The 20,463-nt window shown below is 42.3% G+C and overlaps 1 protein-coding gene across 1 annotated transcript in view; it reads left to right on the top strand.

Moving 5' to 3' along the window:
- Positions 1-3,397: 3,397 nt before the first annotated feature.
- BCLAF3 (BCLAF1 and THRAP3 family member 3) overlaps positions 3,398-20,463 on the top strand; it is a 35,485-nt gene continuing 18,419 nt past the window's right edge. Inside the window, exons 1-8 of the mRNA XM_065637727.1 lie at positions 3,398-3,534; positions 12,133-12,206; positions 14,203-14,781; positions 15,125-15,784; positions 18,099-18,277; positions 18,913-19,027; positions 19,222-19,285; positions 20,116-20,234. Coding sequence (XP_065493799.1) covers positions 12,166-12,206; positions 14,203-14,781; positions 15,125-15,784; positions 18,099-18,277; positions 18,913-19,027; positions 19,222-19,285; positions 20,116-20,234 — 1,757 coding nt within the window. The 5' untranslated portion in view covers positions 3,398-3,534; positions 12,133-12,165. The remainder of the gene's footprint in view (positions 3,535-12,132; positions 12,207-14,202; positions 14,782-15,124; positions 15,785-18,098; positions 18,278-18,912; positions 19,028-19,221; positions 19,286-20,115; positions 20,235-20,463) is intronic.

Raw genomic sequence — 20,463 nt, 5'->3', positions numbered from 1 at the left:
TAGACTACGTGGTCCCAACCACTGAGACCCTTGTACACTTTCTTAAGGCTATCCATCAGGATAAAGGCATATTGGATCAAGACCATCCAAGGAGAATTCTAAGAGAGAGGTTAACACTGAAGATTAATAATTTAGTTTATGTAATGTAGAAGTTTATCATATGCACATAGGGGTGGGCTGTCCATAGTTTCTTTTTTTGAGCAGTTCTTGCTTCAAGTGAGGTGTCTGATCACTAAGCCAGGTGAAGCTGGCGTAAACCCAAATACTTTCTTTTTCTGTTAGTTTGAATTTCCTAGTCTTGCGAATGAAGCCATAACTACCTATACAGGGATTGTCCCGCGTGTTGTAGGAGCTACGCCAAACTTGTACAGCACATTATCTGGTTGAGCCCCCGCCCTGGCTGGCCCAGGTTTCTTTGGGAAAGTGCAGATTAACTGCAGTCTCTCTCGCTCGACCTAAAGCTCACTCTGCCCAGTTCTCACCCTGAGCTCCTATTAACAAAAATACCACCATGGCAAAGAGGAAGCAAGCCTTGTATAATGCAGCTTGCCACTGTGTTTCTATGCCATATAGCTCAGTAAGTCTTTTGCTTTTTAACTGGAAAGAGACTACTACTAAATTTTAAAATAATCTTATATGTGCTTCTCTTATGAAAATGTCCAAGTGTTTTAGTGAGGACGCAGGAAAGTATTTTGTATGGCAATTGCGGTGTTGCTCAGGTTTGAGCTAGTCTATAAAGGGCTAAGGAACCAAGCAGGATCCTGCAGACACTCAGATTTATAGCTGTGAAGGGGGATCTTTCAGTCCCACCTACAGCAACTCTACCAAGGTTGAGAAGATGGAGAACAGAAGATAATGCTCTGCCAAAAGATCAGTCCTATAAAAGGAGGGCAAGATGTCAACAGCTGTAAGTTTGAAGGATAGCCAAAGTCAGCAGCCCACTCTGGTGTTGGGAACATAAGGAAACTGAGACTACGTCTTTGAAGTACATCTAATTATGAGCCAACGGTAGGTGACCCTTTCTCTCCCCTCTTGATCCAGTGAATATAAACATCTAACTTCACCCTGTGAGGCCATGGCTTGATGACAGAGTAAACACAGCACAACGGCTCTGAGCTGTATCAGAAATGTCAAGCCTGTGTAATACGGAGTGCTAAGTCTGGCTCTTTTTTGTTCTTAAATTATTATTTGCTTTAAAAAAAATGTTGACAGGCTAACTTGATTTTGGCAAGCTTTACACCAGATCAGGTATCTTCTGCCTGTGCTGCTCTAGTGATGCAGTATCAGGTATCGCTCATCTTCCTGCACCTACTGTAAAAATACAAAACTAGCATCAATTCTGTGCTTGGGTTAAAACAAAGGCCTGTTCCTGCATCTGATCGATCTGAATGAAATTTATATTAATGAGTTGATCTGACAATGCACCAAACTAGTATTCACGGTCCTCCACCAACGGCCTCAGATTCCTAATGTAATCTAGATAGATAGCGTTGATGACTAATTGTTAGAAGTTATGGTGACATTATTTACTCTAACAAGGAATATACTGAAGATAATGAGTAACAGGATATCTGTAACGAGGAGTAGAAGGTCAAAAGGATTTAAAGCAATGGACATACATCCTTGAATGTCAGCATCCTTATCTAGACTAACTTGGTAAATCAGCAAAGTTCCGCTAATTGGTGTTCTGAAACCTGAGCTATCTAATCAAAATATGAAAACCACACCTCTACTCTGGAAGTCACCCTCTGCCCAAAGACCCCTACCCACTGAATGTATGCAATGAATTTTTAAGACACTATATTTTTAAACGAAAGTGAGAAGACTCTCAGCCAATTAACATATAGGTAGGAATGTATATGTATTAGAAAGGATGGGTTCGATACAGACCAATGTATAAATAACTTGGAAATTGAGTTGTGCTAGTTTAGCGGATTACTGCCTAGCACACGTTTCTGCACAGAATTGTAATTGGTCATTGCACACCAAGTGCACACGCCAACTTTGGGACAACAGTGTCAGCGTCTCCTCTTACATGTGGTTTTGCATGATCTTTAAATCTATTTCTCAGTTATCTTCTACCATAAAAAGATACTCGGTTTCAAAAGAGCTTCAGTACGTGTTGGCATGTGCTCCTGCTGTTTACAGCTCCTGAAGAAAAAACTCACTCAAACGCCAAACCTGTTAGGCCTGCTGCGTATCACGATTGACAATCAAGGGAGTGCATCCCAGCTGCCGAGAGAGGAGAGTGTTCAAATCGCTGGGATCGATCCTGACTCCCAGGGAAAGAGGAGAGCTGCAGCACACGCCCCAGTGGGCACTCTGCGGACCTGAAAAGAGCCTTGGAAAAACCCACCAAGGCCTTGCTCAAGCCCCAGAGCAGCGGCCCCGGCAAGCCTGCCATGACCGCCCCACCGGCGGGCCAGCGGCAGCACCGACAAGGCTGTTGCTGCCCGGCAGTTTGCAGCCTCTCCACAGCCCCGCAGGGTGTTTATCTGCGGGGACTGACCCCTAAGGCCTCGGGAGAGCTTTTGGCCGAGTCCTTCCTGCCCAACGCACCAGGTCACAGCTGAGATCGGCAAAAGGGCTGGGACCACGGCGCCCCCCCAGTAAACCCCGGCGCTTCGGGCCTGCCCCACTCCAGCCACCCTTGGCTCTGTGTGGGAGCTGGTGGCTGCTCCCCGGGCTGAGGGTGGGATGAGTGGGAAGCGTCATGGGTGGGGTCTCCTTTTCATAGAACCATATGATAGTTTGGGTTGGAAGGGACCTTCAGAGGTCATCTAGCCCAACCCCCTGCAGTGAGCAGGGACACCTTCAACTAGATCAGGTTGCTCAGAGCCCCGTCCAGCCTGGCCTGGAATGTCTCCAGGGATGGGGCATCTACCACCTCTCTGGGCAACCTGGGGCAGTGTTTCATCACCCTCGTTGTAAACAATTTATTCCTCATGTCTGGCCTGAATCTCCCCTCCTTTATTTTAAAACCATTACCCCTTGTCCTGTCATAACAGGCCCTGCTAAAAAGCCCGTCCCCATCTTTCTTATAAGCTCCTTTTAAGTACAGAAAGGCCGCAGTAAGGTCTTTGCACCCGGCTTTGCAGCTGAGCGGCTCCTCCGAGCACTGAATAACCCCCAGCAAGGGCCAGGGCTCCCCGGCTTCTCTGCGCTGCCGCCGCCGGGAAAGAGCGGCCGGCACGGAGCCGCCCCGCGCCTGCCCCCACAGCGCCCAGCCCGGCCGGCCACGGCGGCTGCGGGGAAGGCGGCACCACGACGGGACACCCGGGAGCGGCCGGGAGGGGAACGGGACGGAGACCCCGCCCCGCCCGGCACCGCCCACGCGCCCCTCCTCTTCCGGGGCGCCCGCCCCGCGCCCGCCTTTTCTCTCCGCCGTGCCCGTGGGCAGCGGCTGCCGCCGGCGCGGCCCGCCGGGACCCGCCCCGCCTCCTCGCCGGGCACCTGCTCGGGGCGGAGCGGCGGCGGTGGCGGCCGGAGGAGCGGCGGGAGGCGGCGGCGGCTCCGGAAGCGGTCCCACTGGTGGTGAGTGCGGGGACTGACGGCGGGCCCGAGCGGCGCCGCGGTGGGGTTTGGGCAGGCCCGGGGACGGTGGGGCGGGGGCCGGGCCTGTGCCGCGGGCAGCGTGAGGTGGAGCGGGAGCCGGGCGTTCGGGGCCCGGGGGCGGCGGTCATTGTCCCTGTGGGCGCCTCCTGGGCCTGGCCTGTCCCCCGCCTTGCAGGCCGGGAAGGAGCGGGCCGGGCCTCGGGGGCTCCGGCCGGCCGGGATGCACGGAGCTCGCCCGCCCCGCGCTGCGCCCTCCGGAGGGCCTGCCCGGCCGCGGGGAGGTGGCGGAGGCGAGTGGGAGTTGCCGCTTTCCTTCCCCACGCTGACCGGAGAGGTGTTGGCCGGTGGCTCCGGTTGCTGCGGGGACGGGAGGTCAGCGGGGATTCTGCTGAAGCCGTCTGGGGTCTGTGGCTGCCTGGGTGGCCTGGAGCAGCGGTGTCTGTGGCCCGCCTCTGCCCCCGTGTGTGCCCGCGTGTGTCTGTGCATGCACACGTCCGTGCGTGTGTGTTCTGTGGTACCATGCGTGTAGCTCGGGCATTCAGCGAGGTTTGGGGGGGCCAGGAACAAAGCACGGGGCAAGGGCGATGAGATGCTTGCGGGGCTGCCGGTGCCGTGTCCCTGTGTCTTGATGGTTCCAGAAAACCCACGTTGCTGTGAACCCCCGGGCGAGCAGCAGAGCTGAGGTTGCTGCTCGCTGTTACTGTAAGGACAGCGTTTTCCTCAGAGGTGAGCAAAGCATAAGCACCAGCAGTCCCTATTCCTAGTAATTTATCTGTTGTCACATGCAGATGTGTACCAGTTAGTGTTTTTTAGAATAACTTCAATCAGTACACGTTTAGTATAGTGGTCACATCTTAGTTTTAGCATGTCTTTGGTTTAGCGTAATATTTTTTTCAGGTTTGAGTCAAACCAAAGCAAGATGAATTGGTGCTGATTCGACTAAATCCTGTGGTTTTTGATAATTCTTTAGTCGATTTAGTTGATTATGCGCAATTATTCATATGCATCTGAGGGGGCAGTAGTTTCTCAGGAGGAATCAGTGATAGCAGTCTCTTCACTTGGCTCTGCTCCATTCAAAACAGCAACACCTAATTTTTATTGCAATTCTTAAATACCCTAAGTTGGTTGTAAATATAGTTTAGGCCCCTGAATTACAAAGGTTTAAAACAGAGGGTACTCAAATTACTGGGAGATTTTAATTACCTGCTTACGTTGTGTGTTTGTGAGTTTCGAGGAAAGGTGAATCTTTAGTGAAAGTTTTGCTGGGTGTGGGCAGCTGCGGGAAGAGTGTGGAAAAAGATGCCAGGGAGGGGAAGAAATATGCAAAAGGCATGGAAGAATCTCTGCTGATGGAAACCACATTGTGACAGGCTGTGAGACAGAGGGTTGGGCAGAGAGGGGCAGAGAACATAGGTGACTAAGGCTTTCCCCTTGTTTTCATCCTTCCACTCTGATGGACTGATCAGAAGCTATGAGAATTTTTCTGGCTTTTTTTTTTTTTTTTAAATATTGGTGTTGATGAGGTGAGCTGAAATTAATTAACTTCCTTTAGAGGCACACCCTGTTACCCTGATAAACAGCTGTCTGTCTTACTGACTGTCCATGCACTCCTTCACATTGCCTTCAGCAAAATGACTGGTATTTCTGCCACCGCTTTTGTAAGAGTGATCAAACCCAACTCTCCATCTGCCTGCGCTGTGATGAGATGGGCTTTATTTTGGCAGAGTCTTGCCTTGTGGGTGTTCACCTGTCAGGAGGTAACGTAGGCTGGGTTGGTGTCACAGTGAGCTCCTGATGGATGTGGTTGCACACAGTTAGGTTTGCTTTTCCTCTCAGGTGGCAGCAGGTGCTTGCTGTCTGTAGGGAAGGGAGGAAATGTTCTGGGAGTCTTCCAGCAAGGGCTTATTTCTCTGGTGTGGCCGGGTAAGGCAGCCAGGACTTACCAGCCTCCTGGCAGTGCTGCTGTGTGGCATTGTCCATTCTGAATAAATAAAGGGGTTATTTTATCTTTTTTTTTCTTTTTTTTTTTTTTGTGGTGTTTTTGTGACTTAAGGTGAAAAAGCAAAGGCCTTCTTTATGGTTTGTACACATTGAAGAGCTTTCAGTGGGCAAGGACGTTGTTGCGGGTTGTCTTTAGGACTGTGACAGGAGTGGATTTAACAGGAAGGCAGGGGATGGTGCTGTGACATTTAAGGCTCTGTAACAGACGAGTTAAAGGCCTGTAATTCAATGTGTTACAGAAATGGCTTGATAGTATGCTTATAGGTTGTGACTTCTTAATGTAAAAAAAAAACCCAAACAAAACCCAAAAAACCAAAAGCCATGGAAAAGGTGTTTGAGAGTGAAAGACCTAAATTATCATGTAATACAGATTTATCCTGCTCAGTCTTTCCAAGTTGGCACTGTGATCTGTTTTTCTGCAAAGGTGAGGCATTGCGTGCTAATTAGTGTCATTAAAGAGGTCAGTTTTAAATGAGAGCACACTGAGCTTAAGTTACATGCTCAGTAGATCTACTCAGTTATTTTTGTTCTTTTGCTTGAATATGCAGGGAAAGGGGAATGCTTTTTATGTATCCCAAGGAACTGCTTAAAATTTGTTTGGTGATCCATTAAGAACTATTGTATGCTTCTGCTGGGGCTGTACTTTCTGTAATAGGTCTTCATCCTACTGGGAGTGTAAGGGGGAACAATCATTTTTATTTATTTATATATCTATAAAGATATTCTGTACAGCAAGCAGAGGGGAGTGATGCTGTGTGGGATGGTTACCTTGCTAGCATGAGGCCTGGTTGTCTGTTAATGATCCTCAGTATTGGGATAGAACCTGTGTAAAGCCTGCCTTTCATATCTTGTGCCAAAGAAAAAGGTTAGAGCTGAGGAGGAGGACGACAAGAAGTTATCTAAAGCTGCAGTGGCTGTGGTTTCAGGAAGCCAGAGGGGTGCTCCTGGTGCCAGGGAGGACCCTATGTCTCAGCATGCAAACTGGAGTGGCAGAGCTCACTTTGCTCAGGTTGTGAGGTATTCAGCAGGAGTGTGAGCTTGTGGGAGATGCCATGGACCAGATCAGGAGATTTGGTAAAATGTGATTTAAAAAAAAAAAAAGAGAAAGGAAAGGGCGGGGGGGAAATAGCCCTGTCATCTCTCTGGTGGTGTCATCTCCAGGCTGTGTTGCCAGAGCAACTGGAGCTGCAGTGGTCTGGGGGTGCTGCCAGACCTGCTAGAAAATACTCAGGAAATTCAAAGAATGACCTTGGAAATGTGACGGGTGCCCCGAGGTGCGACAAAAGCCTGGGAGAAAGGGTCTGCAATCAAAAGGAGCACTCATGGACTATTGGAGAGTGATGAGGAAACTGAGGATGAAAACTTTGGATCTTGGTCATTTGCATTGGTCAGTTACCTGCTGTGGCATCTGAAAGAGGGAACTGTTTAGAAATCCCTCAGCTGAGTTTCATTTGCCTCGGGTAGGGGGGAGTGGGGTGTGTCCTTAAGTCAAACAACTGTTCTAGCTCATAGTTCTCAAACCTGTCACAGATATCCTGCCCTGGGGCAGTGTGCCTTGGGTTGGGAGTTACCTCCATGCACTGGTAGAGCTGTAACTTGGCTCCAGGCACCTCTCTGGTGCTGGGGCATGGGGCAGGGTTGGGCTGCATGCTTCTTCATGGCATGCTTCAGCCTCCAAAGGGTTGGAGGTGCCAACTGGGAGCTGTGATTTTGAGGCTGAAGGTGTTTAGTAGAAAAATCAGGAAGAAATGAGTGTGCGTGTGGCCTAGCGCAGCACTGGGAGCCTCTGCCTGTGGTAATGGCACCCAAGCCAGTCTGGGAAAGCGTGGCTAAAGGAGATGTGCAGATATCCTGTTGCAGTTCAGAAATGGTCAGACTGGTTTGCTGGGGGATGTTTCTCTGTTCTTATGCCCTTCCTTGGATGCTTGCTGTTGGAGGTGATAAGATTTGCCTGGAAGCCGAATTGGCAAGAACATACCAGACTTGTGTCCTGCTTGGACAGTCACTGTGGTGGGAGCTGTGTGGAACAACCTTTGAATCAGCTTTAATAACTTGCCTACTAGAAAAGTTGCCAGTACGATACTTCTCATTTCAGGGTGGGATAAATGGCTTTCTATATTGTAGGCTTCAAGATTTTTTTTCTTAAGTCTGGATTGCAGCTGAGCTTTTAATTTGATTGTATTTCTGTCAAATACTTGGCTACCTTGGTGTTGAGACTCTCAATTCCTGGTTTTTCTTTCTTGACAGACTCTGCAGCAATACATGCTCTGGCATGTTGCTTGGAACCTGTGATTGATCCCTCTCAAAGAAGACAGTCAGATGGAAAGCTTGCAGCTGCTCCTTATCTTTTTGGGCAGAGTGAGAGAATAGTGAGCTGGGTAGCTTTTGCAGTGAGGGTTAGTATCCGTCTTCTTGTCTGCTCTGTGGCCCAACCTACAAAAGACTCACTTAGTTCTTCCTCCTCTAAAAGATTTGGGAGACTGTGGCAATGGCAGTTGGGCAGTCCCTTACAAAGAGGTGAGGAATGACATCTCCCTTCACTACAGGTGAAATGGCAATTGAAGAGCATCTCCTTGATAGTAAGCAGTACTACTATTGGTCTTCCCTTTGTGTTTTCTGCATAGGGTTTCTTCCATCTTCTTTGTTGTATGTTGATGAGTTTTTACAGGATTATGGACATATAAATGTGAACAACCCAGTATTTCAAATAAAGTAAAAGTGTACTATAGATCAAGCACGTAGAAGCAGTAAGAGGAGATAGATGCAGATGAGGGATGTGCCCAGCTTGATGTAACTGCAAGTCGCATCCTGAACCATTTGCTCCTGCCAAATGGATAAGACTGTTACCGCTTGCTCCTGCCAAAGGGATAAGATTGTGCTTTTGTGTGATAGATAGTAACTGTTCAATGTCCTTCTTTCTTTGTGTAATAGATAGCCATTGTTCAAGTTGTAACATAGATGTAGTACGTAATTGAGTAAAGAATGGATAAATACATCAGTGTAACCAGCAATAAATTGGCTCATGTTGATCATATTGATCGTGGTGTGAAGTCCATAGATCCCTCGCAACAGTTGTAGATGCTGGAAGGTGCCCAAAAGGCATGTAAAGCAGTCCACGTATTTATGGTCTGTTTATGGGAGAGTTAATTACTTCTGTACTTTATCTGCAAGGTCTTACTGGTATGGGGCTGTTTACATTAGGAAGAGCTCCAGTTTCCCTCTATTCAGCTAGATGACTGCAGTCACGTGTGATTTCTTATATTTCATACTGGAGAAAATAAAGGAGGTTGAAGATTGTTCTGTTCAGGAGAGCAGGTTGCTAAAAATTGATAGCCTTTCTGAAAGACTGTGTGTTCAGGCTGGCACATCACATACAGTGTCTGGTCATTTTTGAGTTACTTCTCTCAAGATATTCCTTTTAGGTTCAGAGTAGATAGATACTACAAGAATTTTGTACTTGTCAGAGCACTGATCTCTCACGGGTGGAATCAAAGGAGAGCTGGCAGCAGGCTTGAAGCCATCTCTCCTGAGAGGGTACTTGTCTTGTTTCAATTCCAAAGTCAAGGAAAATAAAAGATGGGACTTCCATTAATGTTTAAGAACTGTCTAAGCACAGTTAATGATAACTCCTCCTCTGAGTCACTTATTGTAACACAACAAACACAGGCAGCACTGTGAACCTATTTTTTTTAACTAGGAAGGAATATTGTCAGTTCATGTTTTCATAGTGCCAGCATTCCATAAAGTACAGCGGAGGACCTGGTGAAATTTAGAACCCAGAGCATAACAGGTCCCTGGCACCTCTGCTCCAACATGACCTGGCCTTTCAAAGCACCCGATGACTGACTTGGGAATTGTAGGGCCTTCGCTTGATTCAAGTAATTCTGCTATGGACAGGCTGCGGCTGTCGTGCAACAAGCTTCTTTTGGTATGAAACCATGTTGTTGGTCTAGGTGAGATGATTTAAACCTGAATTTAGCAACATGCTTACAAAATCTGTGTAGATTAAGTTGTGATTCTGGTGTTACACTGGAAGTGTTGATGGGTATTGAGTATCTGCTGCCTTCATATGCTCTGTATTGCATCTCGAATCTCACTGTGAGGAAATCGTATTGCATGGGCCACTTCTTAGGAGGTGCATGGAAACAAATGAATGCTTTCTTTCCACTAAACAAAAGGAGTGTCTTCGCTGGGAATTACAGTAGTCCTCTTTATCCTAAGGCAAGATCTAGGACATACTGTCACAGTCCTTCTCATGCTTTTAGTATGATTGTTTAGCCAGTCTCAAAACAACAAGGAATCTGTGGTTATGTATGTTCAGTTTCCAGCTTGATCGGTCTGCGATGAGAGATCCTGGCAGATCAAGTTCTGTGCGATGGCTGAGTGGGGTTTAATGGTGCTTTTGTCTTTTTAGTGTTTGCATACTTGAAAATGAAGGATAAAGTTCAGAATTGAAGGGAAGATAGAAAGAAAGGATTTGAATGGCATATAAAATACTGTCACTTTTTAAAGTTTACAAGAAGAGAGGGTAGTAATGAATCTTTGAAGCTTGCAGGACATACACCTCTTTTTGAAATGTGTTAGCCAGGGGGTGTGGTTTTTCGTTTCTGAAATGTTTAGTTTGTGTTTTTGTTGGTGAGAAATAGGAAAGTATTTTGGTTGTGATGTTACTTTTATTTGAAAAATAATATTTAATATGAGTACTGGCATAGGAGCATCCTATTTAACTGGCTAGTATGGTCTTTGAGCAAAAGGCCTGAAGTTAATTCATGCTATGCAGTCCTCAGAAACATGCCTTTAGCATCTAAGAGGCAATGCTAACCTCATATTTAAAAGTTCAGGGAACAAACGTTGCATGTAGTCTTTGGGGTACTTTGGAGTTGGGTTTTTTTGGCTTCACTATCCCTTGCAACGCTTCTTACTTCATGCCTTGTCACATGGAAAGATTAATTGCAGAGCAAATACTCTCATGGTAAACAGGAGACTTCTGAGGTTTAAAAAATGAATTCAAGAGGTTTTCTCCAGAACTAGCCTATTGCTGTGTCTTACATATCATTGTCTGGTTGCCTTATGGTGCAACGTAATGAGCAGGAAGTGAATATTTCCTGAATTGCTCTGGAATATTAGAAGGTGGCTTGTCTCATGTCCACCTGTGGTGGTAGGCATCAGAAAGAGGCTGTGCATTCTCCTCTAAGATACTGCTGGTTTAGCCATGAGCTAACCATACCAAAAAAATTGGGTAGAGCAAGGGGTAATATTTTATTTGACCCATTAGTGTGATGGGGGGGCGGTGAGGCAATGGGTCAGGTGTACGGGTACACACATACTGCTCCAGGTTTCTTATGTGCCTTAAAGCTTGCTGTGTGTGGTGTGTTTTTTCCTTCCCCTTTCAATTTTAGTTGGTCAGGTAAAAAGATTCAGCTAAAGAAATAATTTGAACACTGGGAGTGTCAAAAAGGCCATGCTTGGCCAGTCCAGACTAGTCTTCTGTCTTCATGGGTGTCTGTGAGAAAATAATTACAGAAAATACCAGAGCATATAAAGAGCGACATTGACCTGGGCATATTCTTCCAGTTTCAAGTGACTGGTTGTTCATTAATTTCAGAGCTGTTGATGGATCTGGGTTTGTAGCTATTTATATTTCTGGCCTTTACAGCATCTTGTGGTAAATTAGGAGCTGTAGGCATGGACATGTGGTCCAAATTCCAGCTTTTAACCAGTGATGTGATAATTTGACTCTGGTTTAGTCCTTGTGTTTGCTAAATAGTAATCATTCCATTCCTATTCACCAGTTGTCACTGATGAGTTTGTGTATCCTTTTATCACTTGTTTTCCAAGTTTCTTTTTCCAATATCTTTTTGCAAAGAAGAGCAAGGAGGGTAGATTCTACTGATATTTTTCTCATTCTTCCGTAACTTTTATGAGGAGGAATGCCCAGAGTTACTTCCAAGATTCAGGAGCAGTTAAGGTATAAAAATGAAAAGTGATCTCTTTTACATGGTTTTATTTGGATGAAGTGTGTGATGATACAACAGTTAATACTTGATGGAACAGTTAAAGCTTAGAGGAGGACTGTAACTGTGTAAAATTATCAGTGTATATTACAAATTTGAAGCTCGATATGTATATGAGGTTCAGAATATAAGTTGATGCAAAAATACTTTTCTTCGTAAACTTGATTTTAAAACTGGCTATATCTTCCTTCTCTATCATCTATAGCATTTAATGCATACTAACAAATACAGCATTTTTTTCAGTTGCTGCAGCTTGCTTGTGAGATAATTTAACATTTAAAACCAGAGTGAATAGACGACATTAGAAACTGGAGAGAAAAGGGGAGCAATGGTCAAATATTTGAGTATTTATAAAGAAAACAAGCTGTGTTCTAAGATCAGCAATCAGGGAAGAAGTTACTTGCTTTAAAATGGGAATTAGAGGTAAAAGTAAAACATCCTAAAAATATACCTCACCCCAACCTTGAAGCATCTAATACTGGACTTCTTGAAAACAACTGTGTGTGTTGCAATTTGTCATGTGATTCTGTTACTAGACTAGTAAATCGTATCATTTTTACAGCTTCAAGAAACTCATATAAACACGTCAGAGAAGATGACAAGATCTAGATCAAGATCACCACGATGGAAACAAAGGTAAATATTTGTCTATAACTTGTCTTCTGAACTGTAGCTCTATATAAGGATTTATAATTGGGACTTAAAACTTGCATAAAAGAAATAAAATTGCATCTAGAATTGCAATTTGTAAAGTGTATTATATAAATTTTAATTAGTTTTCCTAGCTGAACTGCTTCTGTATTTTTCCCCAACTTGTTTTGTTTTTTAAAGCTGGAGGTGTTAAGGTTTTGCTATCTGCCAAGAATGTTCAGCTCGTGTGTTTTGGGACTTGGAACTACCTTAAGCACAAAATCCAAGCACCAAACTAGTTAAAGTTATTTTTACTCAAACACCACCTGATGCACTGAATGTCTGTAGCTCGCTCCTGTTTTGCCACTTGGTCTCCAGGAAGGGCAAGATTGACTGTTAAAAAAATACTGCTTAGTCCAAACACCTCAGGCTTTCTGTTTCTGAGCCTTTGGAGCTGATCTGCAAACTGATCTCTAGCACAGTAAGATATGGCTTGCAACATCAAGTGAACTGAAAACATGGGAGTCAGTGCCCCTCTTTTTGGACACTAGCCTAGCAGCGTATGTCATTGATATGTCACCAGAATAACTTGTCGGTTACTTCAGGCTGTTACCTGTCTAATTTTTAGGACTGGCACTGCGAATTTGAGGCGTTAAAACTAGGTGGCTGGAGTACAATTTGAAGCTTTCAAGAGCTAGTAGTGTGTAATGTGAGACTACTTTTTTGCTGGTTTTGGGTTGCTTTTCTAAACAGACTAAGTTGTGATGGTCAAGACCAAGAAAGTTTTTTGGATAACACAGAAAAATTTATGTGAGTTTTTATTTTTGTTTTTTAAGAAGGTGAATTCTATCTACTTACATACTAGATTGGTAGTTGTGAATACTTCCTTTGAGTGAAGGGCAGGGAGGAATGTCCCAGCTCATGTTAAAATGGAAGCCTTAACCAGAACAACACAGGGCACCAGCAGTACGGATGCTGTTGGAAGTTGGCCATTACATTTTTATGAAGAACTGTGGTTCTCAGTTTGAACTCATTTGCAGAAATGGAGCAGTTGTGCCAAATTGTACATTTGCAATAGGTGTGCAAAGCAAGGGACTTCCTTGAATTTTTTCAACTTGTATTTTTAAATGTTTTTATTAAAGAGTGTATTGAGACCCTACAGTGAATACTTGAACACAAACAGAACTGTTCTGTCTAGTATTACTTTCTCGTTCTTGTTCGTGGCTTGTGCTGCTTTTTTAAAAATTTATTTAAGGAGATTTTGGCTAAAAGCTCTTAACAGGTTACTTTAATTTTTGTAATTGTAGGTGAAGATGGAAAGCTGAGTGATAAAATTGAGTGGATCTTAGAAAATGTATCTTTAATAGCAAAAGCTGTGATAAGTGTGGAAGTGCCTATGTATGTATGTGTATACATGTATGTACATGTATGCACAATTATACAAAAAGAACAAACTCGGTCTTTCCTGCAGTAAAAAGCCTACCTGTGTGACATTTTAAATAGGATATTTGCTAATGTTTTCAATCAGTTTTTGGGGTTATTTTGGCATGCAAAGAAAACCTGAGAAGGTTGGGTGTGTGTGTTTTTTTTTTTTTTTTTCTTATATGCTTTTTTCTTCCCCTTTTTTCTTTTGGCACTGAAAAAGATAGGGAATACTTGAGAAGTGTGAAAATGTATATAACAGGTTTTTTCCAATGTAGTGGAAACTTCATATGTATGATATTATTTTTAGTTTTTTCTCTCTTTGCATTTTTTCATTTAAATGATTGACTTACTAGTATTTTGAGTGTGTATTTTTACTACAGGAACTTTCAACACAGTGAAAATAAGCTTGGTACTCTAGCCAGGCAAATGACACTTCTAATATCTTGGTTTGCTTTTAATTTTTTTACCTGTGTAAAATTGTGTACTAAACTGTACTACTTTAGGGAATAGATGCTCTCACAAAGAGGCGGATTCAATTTTATGGAACAACTCAAAGTGGGTTTTGTTTTTGCCTCAGGTCCTTATCTCCAGCATTTAGGAGTCCAGAGCACCATAGGCAAAGGCATGCTCACATTAATTATGACTGTGAATATAAAAGCTTTCGTAAGGACCCAAGGAAACCTATGCCTTGGAGAACAGAAGATGAAAAATACGGACAAAGCAATTCCAGGTTTGCACCTCATAGAAATAACCACCAGAGAATATACGAACGTAGATCACCTTCACCAAACCTGAAAAGAATTTCCATGGAAGATACTTACAGTCATAAGCCCTACAGAACACATTCATCTGAAAGAACTGAAAGCAATAGGAGATGCCAGTTACCACCAAAATACTTGGAAATACCATATAAAGAGCACGATCATCCATTTTACCAACACAAAATGGAAGAAAGATACACGTTTGAGCACTACAAAGTCACTGGAAATGAAAAAGGCATGAAACCTTTTCATAGACCTTTAGGGCCTTCATGTAAACTGGAAAGAAAATGGCATGAAGATGACTTGAGGCACCAGAGGTTACATGAAGAGAAGTATGGTCAGTCACCCAGAAGAGTTTCTGATGAATTTACGGCAAGGAGCTCTTTACAGAAGAGGTATAGGAATAAAATAATTAAAACCTGGGTATTGTGGTGTAAAGCCTCAAGTGAAAGTCTGTTTTCATTATAGTTGAAGATATCCACCTTGAAACACGTTGGCCACTTTGTAGTTTAATTATGGGCGACTGGTAGTAGTGAAGTATTTGTCTTTTAAGTAAATCGTATTGATGGCTAGAGTATGAAAGGATAATATTTCCCTCTTAAGAGCCCCTGCACATCTATACCTTGGCCTGAGGGATTATGGGTTAACTTGCCACGCATTCTGCTGTCCAACATTCTGCACATATAAGTTCTCGCTTTCTTCTCTAGTGCAAGTGTAAATTGCTTTATGTCAACACAGGTATCCTGAAGATCACGATTACAGAGAATATGGGCACACGTCTAAAAGGGCTAGAGAAATGGAGAGGTATGACGGTGGTGAAGTAGCAAGAAATTCCAAGTGGAAGCAAGAACATTCTTTTCCACCCTACCAAGAAAAGGACGAGCAAAGAAATCTGGGTGCCCAGTCCCACCGGTCGGCTGAAAGGGAGTACTCGGAGGGTTCTGTCACAAAGATAGCCTACGAGTATAGTCATAAACGGCGCAGGCATCTGGATGGGGAAAAGCCTTTTTCAGATGATAGAGTTCAGAAGTATGTGAAGCAGGAAGACCAGAAATACGGTTCTTCTAAGGGCGCCCGGAATAGCAAAGAGTTAGATTACTTCAGCGGTGGAAGAACGAGACGGACTGAAGAAGGACACGTTGATGTACCTCTTAAATGTAGTTCAAAGAAAGGCTGCAATGCTTGTGTTAACTCTTCCAAAACGGATGTTAATCTGAGGTCTTTTAAACCGAAGGAAAGAGTAAGGGAAGAAGGGGAATTCAGGAAAAAAGTAGATTCCTCCGATAGTCAGCATGACTCAAGTCATACTGTTTCAGATGTGAAAATGTCAGAGGTGAACTGTAGGAGGGAGCATCTCACAATCAAAGTGGATATGAAGAAAATGGTGACCAAGTACAGGTATTGGTTTTCTCTCACCTCTTCTGTCTTCCTGTCTCTTTACAGTTTATGAATATTGAAGGAAAGCACAGTTTCTTTAAAGAGGTAACCAGGACAAACTAAGGTTGTATGTTTTAAATTTTATTTTGTTTAAAATGTTAACTTGCCTGGCCTGGAAACTTGCAGCCTATCTCTATTAAAAAACAAACAAGACCAAACCTTAGTTAATTTCATGGAGAAGTAGTAGGAAGAGGAAAGAGCAGATATGCCTCATACAAACCTGTAGTTAAAAGTTGTTTATGATCAGTAAGTGTGTTACCTGCTGGGGAGAGGAGGGGGAGGGGGAAAAAACCCCCACAACACAAAACCAAACAAAAACCACAAAAACCCCACCAACCAAAAAAAGAAACAACAACAAAAAGCACAACAGAAGAGCCTAGTCCTGTGCTTTCTTCTGGAGTATCATGGCATTTTTTTGACTGAGTCATCCCTCATTTCTTCTAAAAAACAGAGAACCTTTAAATTACATAAATCTCAGGCACACATTCAGATGTTCAAGATTTCAAGTTCAATAAAGCTGCTGAAAAATTCGAGATCCCTGGGTGGTTATTTATTGTTGTAACAAATGAAGTGGCAATCTGTTGAGGCATCAGAACTGAAAAGCAGTAGAGTCTCCTTCTGTCTTCTGTGTAGTACTTGCAGTTGCCTTTAACGTTCCCATGCCCACTGAATTGGAAAAAAAGTAACATTATGAAAACCTGAATGATGTATACATGGTAGAGAGTAGGCAGCTGGGTTTGTGTAGACTTTTGCAGTCTTATGGTTTGTTGCCTTGCTGTTGCAGACAGGAATGTCATATAATGGCAATAACCCCCTTTGGAAGGGATTACCTTCCCTTCCAAAAAGATCAGCATTCATTTTAAATGTATTTTGCCTCTTAGCCCAAATAAAACCTCTATATCAATTTTTTCCCTTTCCAGTATTTCAGAAAGGTCTAATAAAATGGAGAGTTACAAAAACAAGTTACTGTCTGCATGTAAGGGGCTACTATTTAAGACTGAAGAAAGAGAAGTGGAGTAATGCCTACTCCACCCCCTGCCCCCTGGGCTAGGACAAGCATTTAACTTCCTGAATAATAATGCAAGGAAAATAACATAATTATTGTTGGGTTTTGTTGTAAGCCCACAGAATGGTTCCTGTATCTGGTAGCCTTGTGCTTCTGCTTTTGAAAGTCACACATAATAGACTTGGTAATTATCTGCAGACTCTACATTGTTTGCAGCTAATTTCATGTGTGGAAGGTTTGCTTCCACAGTTGAAAGTGCTAAGTATTTTATTTTTTTGAAGATGATAACACTAATTTCGCAGAAGCTGATGACTGGGAATATTAACGATGCATATCTTAGGCATTTAACTAACACCTGACTTGAAATGACTCAGCTGAGAAGAACACTTTCTTTATAAACCTGGGGAGCAGGTAGATAATACATCTTGCATGTGTTTATTTCCAGTTTACTGGGGGCAAACAGGTGACTTCTGGCACCTGCTAGAGGCTATTTCTGATTCAATTTTTGTATGAAATTATAGTCTTGTATGCTTCAAATGCAAGATGGGCAGGCACATAATCACTTTGCAGAATGCACAGTAAACATGGTCTTTATCTGAAAAGCTTTTGCATGGGCCGGGTCCTCAATTTATCTTTCCAAAGGACAAGCATTTTCCTTGCAACAAGAACAGCAGGATTTTTGAAGTGCTAGTTTCCTTGTCAAAATAACTCTTAAGCAGCAGTGCAACCATTTGGGGTGTAAACTTATTTAGAATGAGTAAAATTTGACAGAAAAATGCTAAACATGTTCTTAAGTTCACACACTGCCACTGGAAAGCTGTTTCACTAGGCTCAAGTGATGATTCAGTTCCCAAAGATACTCTGAGATTTTTACATCTCTGAACTGTTCCTGAAAATTGTCTGGTAGCTCCATATAAACAGACACACAATTTCCTTCTAGAATTATACTAAAGAAGTATATCAAGATCTGCATTTGCCTGTTTTATTTGATAATCTAGATGAAGTTTAAAATTCACAAATTTTGTATTGCATACTTCACTGAAACAAGGATTCCTGAGACTGTAGTCATATCTCTTTGTATTTTATTATAGCTTTTCTTCTTTATGGTCTAGGAGTTTTTTAATTTTAAAAAAAAGGAACAAAATGAGATTTTGGTTTCATCACATTCCTAAAATGAACTTCATTTATTGTTTTGTTTTACTTGTCTATTGGAAGTTTTCAGATACAGTGAATTATTTTTAAGTGAATATCTGCAAAATTTTATTCTAGGACTGCTACTAGTCATACTACAGAGAGACAGATGTCACATGATCTGGTTGCTGTTGGCAGGAAAAATGAAAATTTTCATCCCGTGTTTGAGCACATGGAATCTGTAACACAAAACATTGAAAACGACCCATCAAGAGAGTTTACTCAGGAAATAATCACAATTATCCATCAAGTTAAAGGTGGCTGTAATATTTGGAGTATATGTATGTGTTTATGTATTTGTAATTATTAAAACCAAATCTAATTAGTTAGATATGCTGTTCTTGTCAATCTCGGGTGTTTAAGGAAAATGTAGGTTGAGAATTTAAAGTAGTTGGGTGGAGAATGATTAGAAGAAGATCTCAGTCTATAGTAGAGGGATCGTTGTGGAGTCTTTAAGTCAGAAGTATTTTGTGCTAGTACTTTAGAGTAACCTACCTGTTTTGGAACAAGAGAAGTAAAAAGGAGCTTTGCTATAGTCACAAACTCCTAGTTATATATAGTTCTTTAATTTTTCAGATTAGCGTTTAGACTGCTGCGTAATATTGAGTGTTGAACTTTATTTGTAGATTCTAGTCATTTAAGTACTACTGTTATAGAGCTGACAAATAGTTAACTTTCTATTGAGCTTAATTGTATTAAGTAACAAGGATGTCTAAGTTAGGCTGGCCTAGTCTTTCGTTTGTGAATGTCAAATTGCAAGTGGAAATAGTTTGAAATTTAGTCTCAGAAGTTGTCTTGGTATCCTTAAGAGCTGATCTTTTAAAAGATACAATTTCCCACCATGCCTTTCAAATACTACAAATAAACATTCTTGTATTTAATATCTTCACAGCAAATTATTTTACGTCCTCTGACATAACTCTACATGAACGGTTCTCAAAAATTCAGGAAAAACCAGTTGCAAATATGAATGAAGTTAAAATACATTTGGATCCAGAGATTCACAGGTAATTGGTGTGCTTTTTGCCTTAATTTATTTGCATTAAGATAGTAGTTAATCTTCAGTGGACTTTACATGATGTAAAGTGTGTTTTCACTGGCTCTAACTGTCTAAAGTCTGTAAAGATTCTGTAAAGCATTCAATAATGCTTTTGCTATTTATAGTGATGGCACTTGTTCTTATGTAATTTTTGTGTTCCAGGAGGATTGACATGTCTCTAGCAGAACTTCAGAACAAAAGAACTGTGCCCTCTGAATCTCCCCAGGTATCTTGAATACTTAACTTTTTTTTGGCAAATAGCAAGGTAAAATGATAGAGATGTAAACAGCATCTTCCCCTCGCTATTGCTAAGTCATTTTTATGTGCTTTGAAGACCATCAGTAATTCTGACTGTTTTCAAAGAAATGGACACTTGAGCATATTTACACATACCACAGTGGTGCAAGTATACTGTGTTCACTGATGAACACATCTGCATTTTATTAAGAGTAGCTGCAGTGTGGTTATTCCTGCTGCTTGAACCTTTAGCTGTTTCTATATTGTGTAAATACTGAGTAGGTGACTGACACGTGGCTCTTTCCCTCTGAGATTAGAAAAAACCTTAATGTTTGTTCTATCCTAATGTTAAAATGGCCCAACAAGCACATAATTTTTTAGAATGCTATTTTATCCCATGTGTTCATCCAGGGACATAAGACTTTGTCTTCCCCTTTCGAGCTACGCTACTGTCATTTAGTTACCATATTTTTTCTGTAGTGCAGGTATGTGGAGATTCAGCTTAGTTGTAGAACTGCCTAAGACTTACTGGAATAAATGTGGATATTTTTGCCTTGACAACTCCATGCAGAATTCCAGTGGTCTGTTCGCTGTTGTTTGGACACTTGTAAAAAGGCAGATGGTGTAAGAAATGTTTGGGACTGCTTTTTGGTTTTGTTTTGGACTTTGGATCCTTGGGTTGATGTGCATCTATCCTGTGTGCAGATAGTTGAACTACATTAACAAGGTTGTATACCAGATGCAACCCCTGAAGGACAGAATCACATTAGTGTTTAGTTATTACTAGCTAACTTTACTTTAACCCTTCCTCTTAACTAGAACGTTATGAGAGTGTTAGAAGATCCAAATGATTTACGGCATGATATAGAAAGGAGGAGAAAAGAGAGGTTGAAGAATGAAGATGAGAGAGTGTTTCATGTAGATGGTGTAACTCCAAGGTAATTCGCAAATAACCATCTTGTTGGCCCAAGCCTGTAGTTCTCTTATGCGTTTATTTTCTGACTCTTCCACAGTTGGATTCGTATCTGTTGTGATTCTTTTCCATAGTTTGTCCTTTTTAAGTCTGACTCAGACTGAAATTCAACTGACACACATTGCAAACCACTCTGTAATGGAGTGTTACCTTGAAAGAGGTTAAGCTGCAGTGGGAAAATAATGAAAAGCTCA

The sequence above is a fragment of the Caloenas nicobarica genome, chromosome 1, assembly GCF_036013445.1.
Source record: "Caloenas nicobarica isolate bCalNic1 chromosome 1, bCalNic1.hap1, whole genome shotgun sequence".
Classification (NCBI taxonomy): domain Eukaryota; kingdom Metazoa; phylum Chordata; class Aves; order Columbiformes; family Columbidae; genus Caloenas; species Caloenas nicobarica.
Note: the sequence above shows the minus strand (reverse complement) of the source record. Positions and strands in the feature narration are given on the sequence as shown.